Source organism: Hemiscyllium ocellatum, chromosome 22, assembly GCF_020745735.1.
Source record: "Hemiscyllium ocellatum isolate sHemOce1 chromosome 22, sHemOce1.pat.X.cur, whole genome shotgun sequence".
NCBI classification, from domain to species: domain Eukaryota; kingdom Metazoa; phylum Chordata; class Chondrichthyes; order Orectolobiformes; family Hemiscylliidae; genus Hemiscyllium; species Hemiscyllium ocellatum.
The window spans coordinates 40,590,594-40,612,437 of NC_083422.1; the positions used below are offsets into that span (position 1 = coordinate 40,590,594).

General features: G+C 38.7%; 1 protein-coding gene across 1 annotated transcript in view; it reads left to right on the top strand.

Moving 5' to 3' along the window:
* fhip2a (FHF complex subunit HOOK interacting protein 2) overlaps positions 1 to 21,844 on the top strand; it is a 60,930-nt gene that overhangs the window by 18,041 nt on the left and 21,045 nt on the right. The window contains exons 2-7 of the mRNA XM_060842125.1: positions 2,770 to 2,848; positions 9,285 to 9,454; positions 13,138 to 13,242; positions 14,241 to 14,363; positions 18,440 to 18,775; positions 19,256 to 19,452. Coding sequence (XP_060698108.1) covers positions 2,770 to 2,848; positions 9,285 to 9,454; positions 13,138 to 13,242; positions 14,241 to 14,363; positions 18,440 to 18,775; positions 19,256 to 19,452 — 1,010 coding nt within the window. The remainder of the gene's footprint in view (positions 1 to 2,769; positions 2,849 to 9,284; positions 9,455 to 13,137; positions 13,243 to 14,240; positions 14,364 to 18,439; positions 18,776 to 19,255; positions 19,453 to 21,844) is intronic.

The following is a 21,844-nucleotide window of genomic DNA, read 5'->3' on the forward strand; positions in this document are numbered from 1 at the left end:
ATTTCAGTCCCAGTCATTAACTGTAGGAATTTTTTAAGGTAGTTGAATCCATGCATTCAGCTGCTTCATGAACGACCCTTTCTTTTCATGAGGTCAAATTGGGAATGTTCACTGTGCAGTTTCCACCATTTACAGCTCTTGAAATACTCATGCAGTCTGTGTACTTATGCAGGAAGATTTGGACAGTATCAAAACTTGGGCTGCTAGGTAACAAGCAACATTCACGCCGCAGTGAATTCAGGCAATGATCATCTTCACCATGAGAATCTAACTATTGGTCCTACATTGCCATCACTATGAACATAGTGCGGGTTACCATTCACCAGGAACTGAATTGGATCAGTCATATTAATACTGTGGCTAAAAGAGGGGATCTAATGTATGAAATTTGAGATGAATAACTTCTGTCTCCCCAGTGTCTGTCCATCATTAACAAGGTGCAAGGTTGGGAGTGTGACAGAATACTCTTTTGCTTCTTTGAATGAGTGCAACTCCATCCAACAACTCTGGACAGTCTTGACTTCAGTGTCAAAAAGTGTGGCGCTGGAAAAGCACAGCCAGTGAAGCAGCATCCGAGGAAAGTTACCTTTTCAAATTCCTGATGAAGAGGTTATGCTCAAAACATTGACTCTCCTGCTCCTCAGATGCTGCCTGATCAACTGTGTTTTTCCAGCGCCACACGTTTTGATTCTGAACTCCAGCGTTTGCAGTCCTCACTTTTTCCTCCACAAGCTTGGCATCATCCTTTATTTGATTGACATCCTATTCATCACTTTCAACGTTCATTTCCTTCACCACCAACTCACAATGTAAGAGTTTGTATAATGGAGCAATTCACCCATGCTCCTTCAACAGCACCTTCCAAACAAGTAACCTTGATCACCAAGAGGAGCAGAAGATGCATGAGAATTCCACTTTCTGTCAGTTCCCCTCTGAGCCACACACTTCCTAATTTGGAAATAAACCACTGTTTTCTCACTTACGAGTCAAGATCTTAGATAGTCTTCCCTAACAGCATGATGGATCCACCTACATCACATGGACAGCAGCAGTTCAAGAAGGCAACTCACCATCACCTTCTTGAGGGCAGTTGGGTATGGGCAATGATTGTTGGCCCAGTTGGTGACATAATCCCATGAATGAACAATGAAAGGAACTACCATTTTGAAACTTATTTGAACTAAGTGTTTCTGACCAGTAAATTACTGGGATAGTAAAAATATAATCAAAGTCGAAAAAAGGAATACATGTTTAATTGTATTAAGTTATATTCAGTTCAGCATGTGGTAGCTTAGAAGTGATTCTGTATTTTTGATTGCCTCCAAACGAAATCTAAGCATGCTGTAAACGGATTTACACAGATCTAATCTTGTGGAAACTTTCAGATATACTTTTTAAATTTGTGAAACCCAAGGTAAGATTGTCGATCAACAGCTTAAGGCTGTTGCTTACTCAATTTTAAGCAATGTTGCACAGAGAGGACAAATAGAAAATTGTGAAATAAAGTCAGTGATCAGCCATTCCAGAAAAAAAAGTTGTAGTGCTTTAAAGGCATAGCAACTACAGACTTCTAATCTCAAAAAGGACCAGTTGTATTTGCTTTGTGATTCCTGAAGTACAGTGTTTAAGGGGGACATAATGACTGAAAGTGAATGATGAATGAGGAGTAGACTGATCTGAAGGTGCAGAGGGTATATACAGTTACCTACAATAGTAGAAGATTACAGATGCTGTATAGAAATTTCGTGTCATGGAAGCAGACTACTCAGCCACAGTTTGTGCCAGCTGAAAGAAAACAGGCCTGACATAACAGCCAGGGAGATGAATGGATTCTAAGTCAGAGGTACCTATGTAAAGGTGGTAACAATGTGGATAATTTCAGTATTTCTGGTGTTGAACTGTTTGCAAAACTTCATCTTAACTATTTCGTAATGCTTGCTAGAGAATTATGATGTGGAAATGCCAGAGTTGGACTGGAGTGGACAGTGTCAAAAGTCAAACAACACCAGGTTATAGTCCAACAGGTTTATTTGTAATTGCAAGCTTTTGGAGCTCTGCTCCTTCCTCATACTTTTGTAATAACATTTAGATAAATAGGAAGTTAGAAAGCAGGTGCCATTGGCATAATATCCCAAATGTTATTTTCTAAAAATTAGCAGTCTGATCTTTGGACATAAAACATCACTCAAGATGGAAAAAAAAGGCTTGTAAATAGTCTTGGTATTACTAAATGCTTATATGCAGTTCGCCAAAGTCAGTGACAGTTGCGATCCTACTCCCAAACATTTGGGTATTCATTATAATTAGGGTATTCTATCCATGCCCCTGCCTTTTCTCATGCCCTTTCAAAAATGCAAACCAGTGCTTCTTTTATTCTTTTTGAACCTATTAATTCTGCTTCCAGATTGTACAGACATTTTGTACAGAAAACACATTGGAAAGAGAAAGAAAGATGGAGTTGCAAGAAAGAGATGACAAGAAGTAAAAGTTTAACAAGTTATAAACAGCACAGCCAGTCTGTGGTATTGTAATACCACATCACTTCACAAAGTGGTCCTGTTTCCACACTGTAGGGAATCTAAAAAAAGAATTTTGCATATTTCTTGAAAAATGAACTTTCCCCTCTATTATAAAGCTGTAGGAGATGACTTAAATGAGTTTGTCAGTTAAACTTTGCATATCAGTGAAATACTTAGCTTGCAGCATTCATTGAAGTTCTGTATTTCAAGAAATCTAACCTGCTGTATCATTTCTATTTTGAATGTTTAGTTGGCTCCTTCCCTCCCACTGCAAGAAGACTTTGTATTTCATTGGAAGGCCATTACTCACTATTACATTGATACGTCAGGTAGGGGTCTTATTTTTTATTTCATTTGCTTTATCCTGTATCAGCAAAATGTATTTATGAACTGCAATACACAAAATAAATCCTGGCCAAAGTTTGAACAGAGCCAATTGTTAACTAGAAAAGTGAGTGGAGATAATGAAATTTTCTGCTCAGTTTGTTTTTTCAAATTTTAACCAGCACTATTATTTAAGTATCTATATTCTGCCCAGCTAGCCATGAAGGGAATTTGTAGTTATTGTAATAACTGATTTCACAGTCAGCAAGTGCTCAGCTCACAGGAATAATTTACAAGTAGAATTTGCTTCAGGTGATGGTGAGTAAAAGTAAGACCATAAGACATAGGAGTGGAAGTAAGGCCATTCGGCCCATCGAGTCCACTCCGCCATTCAATCATGGCTGATGGGCATTTCAACTTCACTTACCCGCATTCTCCCCATAGCCCTTAATTCCTCGTGACATCAAGAATCTATCAATCTCTGCCTTGAAGACATTTAGCGTCCCGGCCTCCACTGCACTCTGCGGCAATGAATTCCACAGGCCCACCACTCTCTGGCTGAAGAAATGTCTCTGCATTTCTGTTCTGAATTGACCCCCTCTAATTCTAAGGCTGTGTCCACAGGTCCTAGTCTCCTCGACCAACGGAAACAATTCCTAGCGTCCACCCTTTCCAAGCCATGTATTATCTTGTAAGTTTCTATTAAGTCTCCCCTTAATCTTCTAAACTCCAATGAATACAATCCTAGGATCCTCAGCTGTTCCTTGTATGTTAGACCAACCATTCCAGGGATCATCCATGTGAATCTCCGCTGGACACGTTCCAGTGCCAGTATGTCCTTCCTGAGGTGTGGGGACCAAAACTGGACACAGTACTCCAAATGGGGCCTAACCAGAGCTTTATAAAGTCTCAGTAGCACAACGGTGCTTTTATATTCCAACCCTCTTGAGATAAGTGACAACATTGCATTCGCCTTCTTTTTTTTTAAAGATATTTTTATTAGAAATTTAACATTTTAACAAATTTACAAAAATAAACAAAACTCTCAAGTACAAACATTGATATATAAATAAATCTTAAATATACAATAATCAAAATTTAACAAGAGAAAAATACCGAGAGAGAAAAAACAAAACTCAATTAACTACTAATCTAACCTACAATTAGCCAGAGTGTATAATTGAGTCACTTACATCTTTCAAATAAGAGAAAATGAGAGAGAGAAAAAAAAGAAGTGGGGGGAAAAAAACCCCCAACGGTTAACATAGAAGTTGGATATTGAAATAATTGCTCGGAATGTGTTAACATCATATATAACAAAACCCGTATTCGTGCGGGATTCCTCTCCCAAGGGGCCCCGGACCAGCCATGTTTGTAATCTCAATTAAATAAAAGCCCTTGTAGGATAGCCAAAATATCTATGTAAAAGGGCTGCCATATTTTATAAAATAATGCGGTCTTTCGGTGCACCATATTTGTAAGGAAGTCAGGGGGAATACATTCCATGATTAATCTGGGCCAATTTGAAAGTCCAGGGGAACCTTCAGCCACCCAGTTCACCAAAATATTTTTCCTTATATGGAAAGAGAGAACAGAAAATAATCTCTTCCTATTTGACATTCCAGGTGCACCACTTAACCGACTGATCAACCATGATCATCCGAGTAAATCCGAGACCCCTCGGGAGGGGAAACCCTATCTAAAACATCCCGAGCATAGAGCATATAGAATTTACAAAAATAAAGGTTCTCTAATACACTCATAACAGTATAATAAAAAGAAAACTATTTCTAAATAATGAAAAAAAACATATTTGAATGGAGATTATCCCCCTTGTTCCCAGGGGGTATCACTTCTTTTCCAATGGTCCGTCATATCCTCTCCCAACCAGTGCCCCACCCTTAATAGGATGAGGAGAATTCAGACATGATACAGAGCTAGAGTTAACAGTGAGCACCCTACCCCCTACCCACACCTGAGTATATTTGGTAGTATCAATACCATGTATAAACATATATAACTGTAAAATTACAACTTCAACAAATTGTAATTAAATATAATAATATAAAATAGCAAGGGAAAATAACCCCGCTCCTAGAGACAAAAGTAAAATAGAATAAGGTAACCACCTCTCCCCACCAACATTAACTAAACCCCCCGGCTTATATATATACATATATACACATACATACACATATATGTACATACACACATACGTACGTATAATAATAAAATAAAAGAACCCTAAGGGGGTGGAGAAAATCGTTAAATGGAGAGCAAATAAATAATTCCCTCCCCCCCCCCCCCCAAGATGATAATAAACAGTAAGATAAGAAAAAGAGGGGGGATATAAATTGGAGTGGGGAAAAGGCAAGCCAACACACATTGTCTCTTACGATTTATTTAAGAGAGTCCAAAAATTCCTTAGCCTTTTCTGGAGATCTGAAATTATACCCGGATCCTTCGTGGTTAAAACATAGCGTTGCTGGGTAGCGTAAGGAGTATTGAATATTTAAGTCCCTTAAACACTTCTTCACCTCATCGAACGCCTTCCACCTTCGAGCCAGAGCCGGGGAGAAGTCCTGAAATAACATGATCTTGGATCCTTTATAGATCATGGCTTTGGGATCTTTTTCAAGATTTCTAGAGGCATCTAGGAGTATCTGCCTCTCCCTATAGCTCTGCAGCCGGAACAGGACCGGGCGTGGGCGCTGGTTCGAGCCAGGCCCGCGTATTGTGACCCGGTAGGCCCGTTCTACCCATACCTGGCCTGATCCAGCCTCCAGATCCAAAAGTTGTGGCAACCACTGCTCCAGGAATGCTGCGAGCTGGCCTTTCTCTTCCCGTTCGGGAAGGCCCAGCAAACGAATATTTTTTCGGCGACCTTGATTATCGAGGTCGTCGATGTAATTCTCTAAGGTCCGGACTCGCTGCTCGAGAGCCCGGACCTGATCCGCGGCCGATTGAGCTGCAGTCTCGGAGGTCGCGGCCTTTAACTCCGCCCCTCCGACTCGGCGCTCGAGTTCCTGGATGTCTCGGCCGTGCTTTTGCAGCTCGGCCGAGTGTGATTCCCAGCGATTTCGGGACTCCTCGATAAATGCGTCGATTTTCGCGTCCAGCTTGGTGACCATCTCCACAAGGCTTGTTATTGTCAGTAAGTCCCCCGGGGCAGCTATGGACGCCTCAGCTGCAGCTAGAGAGGGTGGGGGAGGGGTTCCTGCTTGCTGAGAGCTGTGGGCTCTCCTCCCTTTAGTCATTTTTCCTAAGAGATTAGATTATTTAAATTTAATACTAACACTACCAAACAACTAATTATATTAAATAAAAGCTATTTTAGATGATTTGGTGAGTGTGGTGGGGGTGGGCGATCCACTTTGTCCAAGTCTTGGGAGGTGCACTGCAGACTCAGACCTGCTGGGTCGCCGCCATCTTGAATCCCCGCATTCGCCTTCTTAATCACGGACTCAACCTGCATGTTTATCTTTAGAGAATCTTCGACTAGCACTCCCAGATCCCTTTGTACTTTGGCTTTACAAATTTTCATACCGTTTAGAAAGTAGTCTACGCTTTTATCCTTTTTTCCAAAGTGCAAGACCTCGCATTTGCTCATGTTGAATTCCATCAGCCATTTCCTGGACCACTCTCCCAAACTGTCTAGATCCTTCTGCAGCCTCCCCACTTCCTCAGGACTACCTGCCTGTCCACCTAACTTTGTATCATCGGCAAACTTCGCTAGAATGCCCCCAGTCCCTTCATCCAGATCATTAATATATAATTTGAACAGTTGCGGCCTCAACACCGCTTGTCACCGGTTACCATTCCGAAAAAGAACCTTTTATCCCAACTCTCTGCCTTCTGTCAGACAGCCAATCCTCAATCCATACCAGTAGCTCACCTCGAACACCATGGCCTCTCACCTTGCTCAGTAGCCTCCCGTGTGGCACCTTATCAAAGGCCTTTTGGAAGTCTAGATAGACCACATTCACTGGGTTTCCCTGGTCTAACCTACTTGTCACCTCTTCAAAGAATTCCAACAGGTTTGTCAGGCACGACCTCCCCTTACTAAATCCATGTTGACTTGTTCTAATCAGACTCTGCTCTTCCAAGAATTTAGAAACCTCATCCTTAATGATGGATTCTAGAATTTTATCAACAACCGAGGTTAGACTAATTGGCCTATAATTTTCCATCTTTTGTCTTGATCCTTTCTTGAACAAGGGGTTACAACAGCGATCTTCCAATCATCCGGGACATTCCCTGACTCCAGTGACTCTTGAAAGATCTCAACCAATGCCTCCGCTATTTCCTCTGCCACCTCTCTCAGAACTCTAGGATGTATCCCATCGGGGCCAGGAGATTTATCAAAAGTATGCAGTATCTTTAACAAAGCAACTGATTTTGACATGTCAGGTAGTCAGATTCATCTTTCTCAGTGGCTCTTTTGTTAACCTCTAATTTTAAACAGTGCTGCTGAACTGAACAGATTGTTTGCTGACTGTCAGAGCAGCTGGTTCAGTAGGCAGCTGGAAACTTCCTGCAGAGTATTTTTTTTCTATTGGAGAAAGCAACAACACTGATGAATTGAAATTAATGTGAATGGAAAAAATTAACCAACATATCAGCAGGAAGTAGAAGGTGGAGTATTTTAATTATCCATAATTTTTGCAAGTTCAAACTTGCAATATGATTAGTAACAATTTTTGCCATGCCAATTGCTTTGCATAGCTGACATTGTTAAATGGTACTGTGACCAGTGTTTGATTTTTCCTTGGCTCAGTTTCTATCTAAGGATTTATTAAATTCACCTACCTGTTCACATAGTAATTTTCAAGTGTCCTCAGTATTCAACCCAGTTTTCAAATTTGCCACAGAGAAATCAGGAATGAAAGTGTCACATTTTGGCTCTCGTGAACATGAGATATTGAAGTGCTCATTCAGTTTGTTTAGTTGATTGGTTTTGACCATTCTCTTCTAATATGCCTTGGTTCAGTTTGGAATAGCTTGTTCCTGACTTGTTTTCTAAATCAAAATTGGCTGTTTTTGTCAAAAATGCTTCACAAATTCTTAGTGGCAAATGTTTGACAAAGTTAAAAGTTCACACCTTGTGAGTGCTATAATTTATCAAGAACTATGGCACGTATGGTGCTCAACCAATGGGAAAATAAGTACTGTTGTTGTTTGATATATGAACTTTTTTTTTAATTGAGCAGCTTCATCAAACGGGACTTAACAGAACAATCATAATTGCAAGACAAGCCTTGCTTATAACAATAAGGAAATTCATAGGCATAAATTTCATATTAAAATTTTAAGAGCCAAATAACCTTTCCCTAATCTGAGTTTCCAAAAACTGTAGTTGCAACTTAGTTCTTGGCTCTTTTCTAGTCATCAGCAGCACTGTAATGGTGTTATCTTGTCTTTTCTGCTTCAGAATCAGTTATTGAAGTTTTTGCGATGATGTGCATTACTCAATAAAATGCAGCACTAATTTGGAATTACCCAGTATATATTTGCACTAGTCGTGTTTTCCATGCCCTATGTTTTACTTGTTGGACTATTGATTTTTTTTATTAGTCTTTATGTCCCTTCAAAGTTGTGTGTAGAAGCCGTTATGAACTGCAGCATACAATAGATCCTACCAGTCATTTGCTTTAATTCAACAATTAACCTTTTAGATACGTATTATTATGATATCTCTAGATTGTTAGACAATCTTCTCCACTCATTATAAACCCACATGTCTACAGGTGATTGTGTTCTTAACCTCATTTATAAGATGTGTATGTGTGGCAAGCTATGCATGCTTTTGCTAAATACTTTGCCTAAGCTTGGAATTCAAAGTTGGTGGAATTTTTGGTGCACCATTTGTGTTACCATCAAATAATTAAGTTTTTCACATGTTCTCATTTTCAGCATCATCCTGCCATAATCCTGTATTTAACAAATAAAAAAATGACAGTTCAATCAGATCTATAATTCTCATTCTTTGAATGTAGTTTATTCAATTCTTTCAAAGGTTAGCCTTCTACTACATTTGTCTATGGTTCTGATTATAAAAATATGAACATATGGTTAATTTTTTTGTAAAATATATTTTTATTTGCTAAGTAAATGCTTCCAATGGTTTCATTCAGTTAAAACTTGGATTTCATCTGGCTTGCAAGTAGGAGGGTATCCCTGGGCTCTTGAATTTGCAACGAATAAAACTGTAACAAGTCACAATTGTTGCAGTGACTTGCTTCTATTCTCACCTCCTAGCCCCTTTTGAATGCAATATTTAACATGTAAAAACAAGTCTGTCTCACAAGTTGGTACCAAACTTCATTAAAACTTGTATTTGTTTCTTATTTGCATATGTTTGCTTTTGACTATATGTTTGACTTGAAATACATAATTGGAATTTGTGAACCACGAAAGATGAGCTGTTGTGTTTTTTGACAGATGATAAAGCTCCAGTAACAGATACAAACATCCCATCACATCTGGATCAGATGCTAGAAATTTTGGTTCAGGAGGAACATGAAAGGGAATCTGGTGAGACAGGCCCCTGTATGGAGTACTTGCTTCATCACAAGATCTTGGAGACCCTGTACACATTGGGAAAAGCTGATGTATGTTTTAAGCAGTAATGCTGAATTATTACTTTTAATTAATCATGCTGAATGGATTGCAGGTTTTTAACTCTTGAAAGACCTGTAGTAATGAATCATTAACCGAGCAAATGCATAACAATTAAAAATGAAGTTATAGATTATGAATAGACAAATTGTATATGACCTGCCCACTGTAAATTTTAATAATGTTGAATATTTTAACAAAGAACAAAGTTAACATTCTGGTCATAGAGTCATAGAGATGTACAGCATGGAAACAGACCCTTTGGTCCAACCCGTCCATGCCGACGAGTTATCCCAACCTAATTTAGTCTCACTTGCCAGCCCTGGCCCATATCCCTCCAAACCCTTCCTATTTATATACCCATCCAAATGCCTCTTAAATGTTGCAATTGTACCAGCCTCCACCACTTCCTCTGGCAGCTCATTCCATACACGTACCACCCTCTGCGTGAAAATGTTGCACCTGAGGTCCCTTTTATATCTTTCCCCTCTCACCCTAAACCTATGCCCTCTAATTCTGGACTTCCTCACCCCAGGGAAAAGACTTTGTCTATTTACCCTATCCATGCCCCTCATAAGTTTGTAAACCTCTATAAGGTCACCCCTCAGCCTCCGACACTCCAGGGAAAACATCCCCAGCCTGTTCAGCCTCTCCCTATAGCTCAAATCCTCCAACACTGGCAACACCCTTGTAAATCTTTTCTGAACCCTATCAAGTTTCACAACATCTTTCTGATAGGAAGGAGACCAGAATTGCATGCAATATTCCAACAGTTACCTAACCAATGTCCTGTACAGCTGCAACATGACCTTCCAACTTCTGTACTCAAAACTCTGACCAATAAAGGAAAGCATACCAAACGCCTTTTTCACTATCCTATCTACCTGTGACTCCACTTTCAAGGAGCTATGAACCTGCACTCCAAGGTCTCTTTGTTCAGCAGCACTCCCTAGGACCTTACCATTAAGTGTATACGTCCTACTAAGATTTGCTTTCCCAAAATACAGCACCTTGATTTATCTGAATTAAATTCCATCAGCCCATTGGCCCATCTGATCAAAGTCCTGTTGTTTTCTGAGGTAACCCACTTTGCTGTCCTCTACACCTCCAATTTTGGTGTCACCTGCAAACATACTAACTCTCTATCTCTTATGCTCACATCCAAATCATTTATATAAATGTATAAAAGTCTTTGTGGTACTCCGCTGGTCACAGGCCTCCAGTCTGAAAAACAACCTTCCACCACCACCCTCTGTCTTCTACCTTTGAGCCACTTCTACATCCAAATGGCTAGTTCTCCCTGTATTCCATGAGATCTAACCTTGCTAACCAGTCTCCTATGGGGAACCTTGTTGAACAGCATACTGAAGTCCATATAGATCACATCTACTGCTCTCCCCTCATCAATCCTCTTTGTTACTTCTTCAGAAAACTCAATCAAGTTAATGAGATGTGATTTCTCACACACAAAGCCATGATTACTATCCCTAATCAGTCCTTGACGTCAGGCTCACTGGTCTATAGTTCCCTGGCTTGTCCTTACCACCTTTTAGTAAACAGTGGCACCACGTTAGCCAACCTCCAGTCTTCCAGCATGTCACCTGTGACTATTAATGATACAAATATCACAGCAAGGGGCCCAGTAATTATTTCCCTAGCTTCCCACAGAGTTCTAGGGTAAACCTGATCAGGTCCTGGGGATTTGTCCACTTTTATGCATTTCAAGATATCCCGCACTTCCTCCTCTGTAATATGAACATTTTTCAAGATGTCACCATCTGTTTCCCTACTGCCTATATCTTCCATGTCCTTTTCTGTTAAATACTGATGTAAAATACTCGTTTAGCATCTGCCCCATCTCCTGCGGCTCCACACAAAGGCTGCCTTGCTGATCTTTGAGGGGCCCCATTCTCTCCCTAGTTACCCTTTTGTCCTTAATGTATTTGTAAAAGCCCTTTGGATTCTCCTTAATTCTATTTGCCAAAGCTATCTCCTGTCCCCTTTTTTCCCTCCTGATTTCTCTCAAGTATACTCCTGCTGCCTTTATACTCTTCTCAGGTCTATCCAATGACAATAAAGCTAAGAAAACATTAAGTTTGGATACTCACCAAGCTGTAAAGTCTCACGAGGGGAACAGGTGAATTGTAGTGGAGATGAGTTTGTCTTGGGATTGGGAATACTTTTTGGACGGTCATTACATTGCATTTTTGATCAGCTGGAGGATTTTAAACGCCATCCCTTTCAAGTATCTTTGCAGTTGGACCTGTAAAGATTTTTTTCCCTGTGATGGCTGCACTTTTGCTTTTTTTTCTCACTTTTTAGAGCTCTCTGTAGTTGTTGACTGCTTTGTTAATGTTTCTATTCATTCCTGAATCATGCTGTCTATCAAGGAGCTCTCCTTAAAGATAGTCATTGTTTCTTCAAAACTTTTCCAGGCATCACATCTTGGTTCAATCTTGTTCATCGTCCTTCTCCTCTACAGCACATGTTTGTTTCAATCCTTTTAGACCTTTAATAGTTAAAGGTTTGCATAGGAGGGAAGTAACTCTAATATTCTTGGCATTTAGATCATGTAATCCAAATTGCTTATTTTTGATGTTTTTTCTCAGCATAAAGCGCTTCATAATCACTTGATCTTTTATGACTCATTATGAATACCTATATATGGGTAAAATTAAGTACTTCTCCAGCTATTCAAGACAACCAAGATAGTCACAGGAGATAACTAGTCGTTAAGGCACATTGCGTGTGCTTTCTTAGGTACAGGGATGGTGGTGGTCTTTTTGAAGCATGTGGGGACTTTGGCTTGTAGGAGGGAGAGGTTGAACAGGTCAGTGAATATGTCCGTCACTTGGTCTGCACAAGATCTGAGTGCTCAGCTGGGGACACCTTCTGGGCCTGTCACTTTCCTTGGGTTTACTCCCAGGAAGACTGATCTGACATCTGTAGCGGTGACTGAGGGAAGAGGCGTGTCTGGGGCTGTCAGGGCAGGCATTACCGCACTACTGGCATTCTGCTCAAACTAAGCATAGAAAACATTGAGCATGTCAAGGAGAGGCATGTCTTTGTCCGCTGTCTTGCTGTGCTTCATTTTGTATTGTTTATATTTGAATTTATAATAATTTATAAATAGTTATAATTATTTATAATTTCGTGCCAACATAGCACGAAAATGTCACTTTTACTGAGGAGTGGTTGTTGTTAAGTCCTCAAACCTGATGTATTTGTTAAATGTGGTAGGTTTTTCTCTTAGAGTTTTTTCATTTTATCACACACATATGCCTAATTCTTTAAAACTTTCAAAACTGTAAACTAATTCTGTGAAGGTAATGAGCAAGAGGGACATAATGCAATGCATCAGCAAGTATCATGTTAAGTGGTCCCAGAAAGCTGTTTGCATGAAAGTCAGCATAAAATTGTCATGATTGAGATCAACATATAAAAGAATTAAGCTGATAAGAGGTTTTTTTGTTTAAAAACAAAATGTTGTTTTCAGTATTTTAAAGCCAAAATAATGTTATTGCCATTGAAAATTGATGGAGCAAATCATTCAAGTTTACATGTGTATAATCATACACTGTCATCAAATAATTGCTTATGATATGTAATTTGAATAATTTATTTTCCAGAAGTGTGTTTAACCTCTCATTGCTACTTATTTTTCTCTGGTTTGTAGTGCCCACCAGGCATGAAGCAACAAGTCCTAATTTTCTATACAAAATTACTAGGAAGAATTAAACAACCTCTGTTGCCGCACATAAATGTCCATCGGCCTGTCCAGGTATGGTCTCATTACAGTATTTAAAAGTGACAGGTGCCATAGTGATGTGCTAAATATTTTTTAACTTGAGGAAATGCATATTTCTGTGATGGAAACAGATGAGCTGGCACCTGGTCAAGATTGAATGAAGATGATTATAAACTAAAACTTACAAGACAGTTGCCAGTCATTCTGAAAATGAAGGCGTGATTCTTCAAATTTTCTATTATATTACATAGGAAGAACTTTTGTTCCTCCTTGCCTTAGAAGATAGTTATTTTGTCTGGTGTAGAGCTAAATCTTTTAAGTAAGGAAGTCCGAAGGTTGTACCTATTCTATAATGATCTAAATAGCCATTACCCGAATAGCGGGTGATACATAGATAAAGTCATGATAGAGTAGAAAAGAAAAATTGTTGAATCCCTGCTCCTGTTTGTGATCAAGTGATGTATTCTGAAAACTATACTTTTCAAGACAGCAGTTGAGTCTTGCTACATAGACTATTATGATTTTCCACAATTTAAACTTGCACATGTAGAATATTTATTTGGAAGGACTATCAGAAAATGGGCAGCACTTATGGAACTGAATGCAGCTGTATGTTGAACAAACCCTAGTCTTGGCCATCACTTTTCTGCATGGAAGATGGTTATTGCATCAGGATGCCCAAGGCTACTGGCAGTCTAGAACTATACAACAGCATGAAGTATTTGAGTTAAGATTGGGTTATTGCAGAAAAAGGGATAAATTTATAAACTGAAGCTTACTTGCTCTTACACTAGCATAAAAACCATTATTGTGGTAATTGAGTTAAATCACAAATGTTTTTCAGTTTGGCTAATTGACATGCTTTATATCAAGTGGTGGCTAAGAACATTCTAGAGAGTGAACCTCAGTTCAAACCAGTCCTTATTAATCAGTGCCTTGTTTAATATGTGTAAATATGCAAAAGAGTTGTTTTTTAAAACATGGGTTTCTTATTAAATATTCTTCTTTTCAATGTTGTATTTTTTCTAAAGAAATTAATTCGACTTTGTGGTGAAGTTCTTGCTGCCCCCACGGAAAATGAGGAGATACAGTTTCTCTGTATAGTCTGTGCGAAATTGAAACAAGATCCCTATTTGGTCAACTTTTTCCTAGAGGTAGGTATATCGTGCTGTAACCATTTTTATAATACAGTATAACTATTGCTTAGTTCTTTGATTGTTCCTTCTATTATCTATATAACTGATGTGATGACATTATTGACCAAAAAAGACCCTAATAGAAAAAATGTGTTTGATGCCTCCCTCCCTCCCTCCAACACAGTAGCTTATATACTACCTTGAATAAATGAGGGAAGTTTCTGTTAACTTTCAAAACTACCTTTCTAAACTGTTCCAAATTTTCTAAACTTTGTATTCCTGTATTAAGTCTATTTCCATCTTTTGTATTCAACATTTTCATTGGTTCCAGGCCAGAGTTCCAAACAGGATAAGGTATTGATCGAAAAGAGTTCTATAAATCTAATTATTTGCTCATTAACATGACCTTTATTTTTATAAGCACCCAACTAGTTCACTGCTATTCTTTCTATAGGAAAGTGAACCTGCTAATCATATCTAGTTTATCTTGCATGTCCTGTGTTAGATAAACAACTCTTAATGCCTTCTGAAGCCAAGCATGCCAACTAAGTATAAAAACAGAATTGCTGGCCAAATGATGTAAATGTCGCTAAATATAAATTTTGTTTCGGCCTGTCAAATTAAACAAATTACAAGTATATGTGTTTTAAAAATAAATTTGAATTTTATTTCTGACAGATTTCTAATCACCACCAAACCACAGCATGATCATGATAACAAGAGGACATTGTTGAACATGAGTGTCATAGGGCATCCTTGCCATCAGAACATGGTGGAATGCTGTACATTTATCAGTTATGCAAGATATTATTTAGCTCTCCATTGGCTGAAAAAATTTGTTGCTTTAGGCCTTTCTTACCACTATTGCTGCTGTTTTATATTGAGCAAATGAACCTAAAAATCTGATGTATAATAATGTTCACTAAAATGGAAACCATATTGTTTAGATTTTTAAAGAAATAATGAAACCCACTTTAATGAAATATTGAGTTTGAATTGTATCCAGACATGGCACAATTTGTACCAGTTTTTTTATACTTCCCTGAAAGCTGAAAGATTTCTCTGTGTATTACCCAACTGAAAATTTTATGCATGAAGCCAAAAAGACATTGCAGACTTTTCTTATGACAACTTGCAATGAAATAATCTCTGTCCTTTTTAAAGTCAGTGCTCTTTGGCATTTTTATCTCCAGCTAGTAATACTTGTGTGTTTTTATTTGCAGGATATGTCATGGTGTCATTTATGGTTGGTTTCTGTTTTATGTTATAAAATATTGCATTCAAGCATCAATTTTAACCTTTCCAGGTGAAAATACATAGTTTAATTGAAACCAAGGTTGCATGTTGGAAAGTGTTGAGTCCTTGCTTTTGTTAATAGTGGCTGTTTAAAAAAATGTATCTGTATGATTATTTGGATACTTAAGAGTAAATAATGTTTCAAAATGGCATAGTGCAGTTTTGCTCTCCTTATCTGAGGAAGGATTTAATATTTTGGAGGCAGTGAGAAGAGTTTTACGCAATTATACCTGGAATGAGCAGGTTGTGTTCTGAGGATAAATTGGACAGGCTGAGCTTGTTTCCACTGAATTCCAGCCCAAGCTTTGGGTCCGCTATGTGGATGACACCTTTGTCATCATGAAATGCTACTAATTAGAAGAAACACAAAAACACATAAAGAACATTCTTACCAGTATAAAATTCACCAATAAGGAAGAGAGCAACAACAGACTTCCTAGATAGGAGAACAAAAAGCCAATGGAGAGCTGCAGACCAGCATTTGCAGGAAGCCACACACAGTGACCAGATACTGAACTACAGGAGCAATCATCCCAGCACCCGCAAGTCAAGTTGCATCAAAGCATTATTTAAATGAGCCACAGCACACTGCAGGAACTGGGAGAAGCCGAGGAAAAACACTTATGCAACATATTCAGTAAAAACGTGTACCGAATAAGCGCACTCTACTGATTCCTACACAACAGAAATAACAAGAAGACGCAACATGCCCAGAGACTCTTGCCACCCTGCTTTACATTAAAGGCATCTCGGAGAAGATGACCAAACTGTTCTGGCCTCTAGGCATCATGGTAGCCCAAAAATCTACCACTGTACTGAAACAGCTTTTGATGAATTTAAAGGACCCCATACCAACAACCAGCAGAATAGACGTCATATACAAAATACCCTGCAAGGACTGCAACAAACATTACATTGGACAGATGGGCAAGAAACTCGCCACCAAGGTATTTGAGCACCAATTAGCCACCAAAAGACATAACCAACTATCACTGCTATCCATGCACACAGACAAAGATGGACACTGGTTTGTCTGGGACAATACATCCATCCTGAGATAGGCTAAACAAAGACACGCACGGGAATTCCCAGAGGCTTGGCATTCAAACCGGAACGCCATTAAGAAACATATTGATTTGGACCCCATACATCAACCTCTTCTGCAAAAGAACTGGAAGTGATATCACCCACCACAGCAGACCACGACACAGCTAGCGGGACCAGTGCTTCATCGAAGGATCACTGACGTTACCTAGCATGGTGACGATACAGCTGAGAACAAATCTACCAGCTCAGCAAGCATAAGTGAAAAAGACCCTGACTTAATTGAATGACATCTTGAGTGGTCATGACAGGGTGGACAGGGAGGAATGTTTTCTCTTGTGAGTCAGTCTATAACTTTTTAAAATTAGGGGGCCAATGTTTTAAGACAGATAAGGGGAATCTGCTCAAAGGATTGCACAACCTTGAGGTGAATAGACCTTTATTTAGCAGGAGAATCAAGAACGTAGATGGGAATTTGAAATTCAAATATGAACATATCATTCATGATCTTCTTGAATGATGGAGCAGTTTTGAAGAACTGAATCATCTGCATGTGCTCTATTTCATTTGGTTCATGTGCATGTTTGAGAATGACTTGCCTTATCATCAAGATCACGTCTGACCATGTATGACATCAGTGAACCTAGGAAAATTTGGATCAATAGGAAAAAAAGAAAACTCTATTAGAAACACATATGGCATAAAGCAAGATTGTTGTGATTCTTGGAGGTTGGTCATCTCCGCTCCAGGGCATCACTGCAGGAGTTCCTCAGGATAGTCTCCATGGTTCAATTTTTAGCTGCTTCATCATTGACCTTAACTTTAGAAGTAGGGACACTTACTACTGATCACACAACATTCAGAATCATACACTACTCCATAGATGTTGAAACAGTCAGTGTCCATATGCATCAAGATCTGGACAACATCAAGGTTTGGTCTGATAAGTGGAAGTAACATCATGCCACACAAGTGCCAGGAAATGACCATCCACAATCACTAGCATTAACATAATTGAATTCCCCACTACCAACATCCTGAGTGATAGCAGTGAAAACTAAACTGGACCAGTCACATACCTACTGTAACTACAGGAGCAGGTTAAAGGCGAGAAGTTCAGTGGCATATAACGCCTTTTGTCTCCCCATGATACAATATTTCATCATGTAGATTGTTTTCTGGGTAAGAAAATATCCAATGGAATCTGACTCTGGCTTCAATGTAGATCCCTATGGAAGCATATAGTTTGCTTAAAGCTGTGAATCAGGAATGCAACCACAATGTTAAAGGAGGAGTAACAGCATTGTCCGCCTTCACCTTAATCACGGTATTAATCTTTTATTTCATATAATATGATCTGATCTATTTAGTGATGTTTCAAACTAAATATGCTTAATGAAGATCCCATGTTCTAAGCTAGGCTTGTTATAAACCGTGTAAAATTTGAAAATAATTATTCAACACTTATTTTTTCTATTCATATCACACTAATTGACAAAAATAGATCAACATATTTATAAAGCTTTCAAAATTTACTCTGTTCAGAGTCATCTGTGGGTGGAATAATGTAAATGGTAATTTTGTGCTGAGAGAATGGTTCTTGATATTTTCACACTTCTTAGCAACTTGCTTGAACAGATTGCTGTTTTGATTGTATTTTAATGATTCAATACACCAAAGTGCCTTCATTACTCTCCTGCATGCTTAAATCTCTCTTCAGCTTTCTGCTATAACCAACTATTTTTCTTTCCTAGAGCAAATCTCCTAGAGCTACAGGAGTTGCCAACCCACAGAAAACAGAAGTAGATATTTCAGAAAATACTGTTGTGCCTGCAGATATATCATCAGAGACGGAACAAACGCAACCTCCTGAAGCCAACACTAGTACAGGATTGTGCAATGCTACCTGTAGAGCTGTAGTCAGTCCACTGGACAGCAGGAGTGACTTGTCTGAACACAGTACTGATCTTTCTACATCATTAAATACCATGACCCTTTCATTACAAACAGCCACTGCAAATTCTTCTGATCTCCGTCAAAGCCAAGAATACAATCTGGTGAATTCATTAATAAACCTCAGTAAAAGCCCGGTAGGTCTGCTTTTAAAACACAGGTTATCCTTTTTCATTGGATGCTGCAGTTACGTTCTTTTGTTGATTGATCAAAAATAGGATTAGAAAAACCCTTCAGTGCAGAATTTATTATGCCCAGTCCACCTAACCTGAAATCATTCAGGGTCAGATTTTTATACGGGTACTTTCAGAGCTTGTGAAATAAATAATAAACGTTCAAGTTTAATATTTTTGCAAACACATTAATTAGCATCTACAAAATTCTTATTGAAAAGTTATTACTTATCAATAAAAGATGTTAAAAGAAACTTTATACTTGTCGTATTTCCTGCATTCTTGAAAGCATGCAGTAAAAATTATGTAATGAAATATGTAGTGCTAAAAACACTCTATCAGATTTGTTTTGTATTTGAAGTTCGCATGATAATTTATGGTCTTTTCATGAATATTAGTTTCTGCTTGTAGCTCCAACCAGCTGTTTTTCTGTTTGTGTTCCAGGATGGTCGAATTGTTGTTAAAGCATCTGAGGGTCTAATGCTGCTAGTTAGTTTGCCAGAACCAGCAGCTGCAAAGTGCCTGACTGACAACACTTCTCTATGCCAATTGCTTACAGAAAGATTGGGTAAGCTCTATAGAGCACTGCCACAGTCGATAGATCCAATGGATATTGAATCTTTGGAGTCAGTTAACTGGGGGTAAGTAGAATAAAATTGTATCTTCAATTTTTTTTCTTCAATACTTTGCATTGGCAAATGCAGGTTATACTGAATAGATTTGGTCAGATAATTTGCAATAAATATCCTTGAAAGCAGGTTTGTTTGTTTGCTAAATTAAAGATATAGTATAGAGGAACCTCGATTATCCAGCATTCGATTAATTGAATTTCAGATCATCCGAACAAAATTGCAAGGTCCCGATGTGTGGCCAACAATGTTATCCAGCATTTGATTAACAGAATGAAATATTCTCCTCCCATGTCCTTCGGATAATTGAGTTTCCTCTGTACATGTTCTTTAAACTTCTGCTTACAATTATAGGAAGGCTGCAGACAAGAGAAAAAGAGAAACTAATCACTCACTATTATACTTCTTCAGAATTAAATAATTACAAATGGCATAGAATATAGAGACTACTGATATTGTCCTCCCCCTCAACTATTTAAAATCCTGAATAAAGACAAAATACAGTGGATGTTGGAAAACTAAAACAACCACAGAGAATGCTAGAGAAACTCAGCAGGTCTTAAAGTTGCTCTTACCATCAAGCAAACTATAAAATTTATGTAAAATTGTCAATATCTAGTTTTTTTTAAACCAAACATTCAAAGCATAGTGGTTTACACATAGAAATGACTATTTCCAATTTCATCTACAATATGAAGTGATAATACACAGCGGATTCTGCATCTGGTGAAAAAGGCATGTCATTTTGGACTACAGTAAGAAATCTTGGGACTGCAATCAGTTGAAAGACTGTTGACAGTGGTCTCGGTACAATTGTACAACAAGATTTGTGTTACTGCATGGCAGTTTTTACTTTTCACTGACAAGTTAAAGTTGCAGTATTCTGATTGATCTTACCTTTGAATCTAACTGGAGAGAAGTCGTGCAGTTGGTAGTCTCGCAAGGCATGGAATCCAATGTGTTGTAAAAAATGGAAAAGAAGTCATTTAACTGACTTGGGTCAACTTAATTTTTTGGAATTTTGTCTTCCACTTTTTACGTGAAACCTCTTAACATTTGGTCAATTGTTGTCTGCAATGTAGTGCGCTGACAGACAAAGTCTGTTTCAACTGGTAGTTTAAGTTGAAAATGAAAGTTTTCTATGAACTGTGGTCAGATTACTACCAGTAAAATGGCTATTAGACTGGTTAAGAGCCACAATCAAGCCCGTTGGGAACTTTGGTCAAGCTAGTTTAAGTTCTGATCTCGGTTAAAACTGCAGCCAGTCCATGTTGTGACCTCTCCTGTAAGCTGTGATTTGCAGTTTCCTGGGGGGCATGGACTTGTTGAGCCAAAGGGCCTGTTTCCACACTGTAGGAATCTTTGATGCTGTGTTGACCAAATAAGGGAGGTCATATGGTGATCTGCCAGATATACTGGCACCATATTACCTTACGTGGAGCATGGAATGTGGCTGTTTATGACTTGGTGTAAACATTTTGGAGTTGTTTACCACAAAACTCCATTGCTGGGATCGGATGTTGTGATCAGGTTTGGTCAATTCACTGGCTGAGTGCCAAATGTGTTCCTGGAAGTGAGCACATTTTGTAATAAAGGTTAGCAGAACAATGGATTCTGCAAGAGATTTATACTTGAGAAGCACCTGACCTGAAGTTATCTTCAAAGAAGACAAAGAACCATAGGCAAGATCTCCACTGAGAGCAAAGTTAACCACTTCACTCAAATTGGGGTAGTATTTGTTTCAAGCCAAATTTAGAAGTTAAAGTTAGGGTTAGGGTTAAGTTAGATGAAGTAAGAAGTAAATGTTGCCATAAGTATGTGTTTCATATTGAGTATTGGTACCTACAAAATTAACTGAAGAATTTGTTTAAGTCTGATTCAGTTCCCAGTCTTCTGTCTATCACGCGAGAGAAAGACATCTGGGTAAAAGATTTGAGAACTCCTTTCAGACAACAAAACAATTTGCCATTTATCAAAGCATCAGTCTGTACCTTGTGTTGTATAGGAGAGAACTTAATTTTTTTTAACTAAAATCTTAGGCAGACTTCCTGATTAGCAATTTACATCTTAATGCTGTAGGCTAAGATCGTAAGGTGCTCTTAGCTTGATCTTAATATCTAGGCTTGATATTTCTTCATTTATCTGGCATTGACTATCGATTCTAGTCTACAGTTCAATTTCTTCCAGAACTTCGGGCGGCACGGTGGCACGGTGGTTAGCACTGCTGCCTCACAGCGCCTGAGACCCGGGTTCAATTCCCGACTCAGGCGACTGACTGTGTGGAGTTTGCACGTTCTCCCCGTGTCTGCGTGGGTTTCCTCCGGGTGCTCCGGTTTCCTCCCACAATCCAAAGATGTGCGGGTCAGATGAATTGGCCATGCTAAATTGCCCGTAGTGTTAGGTA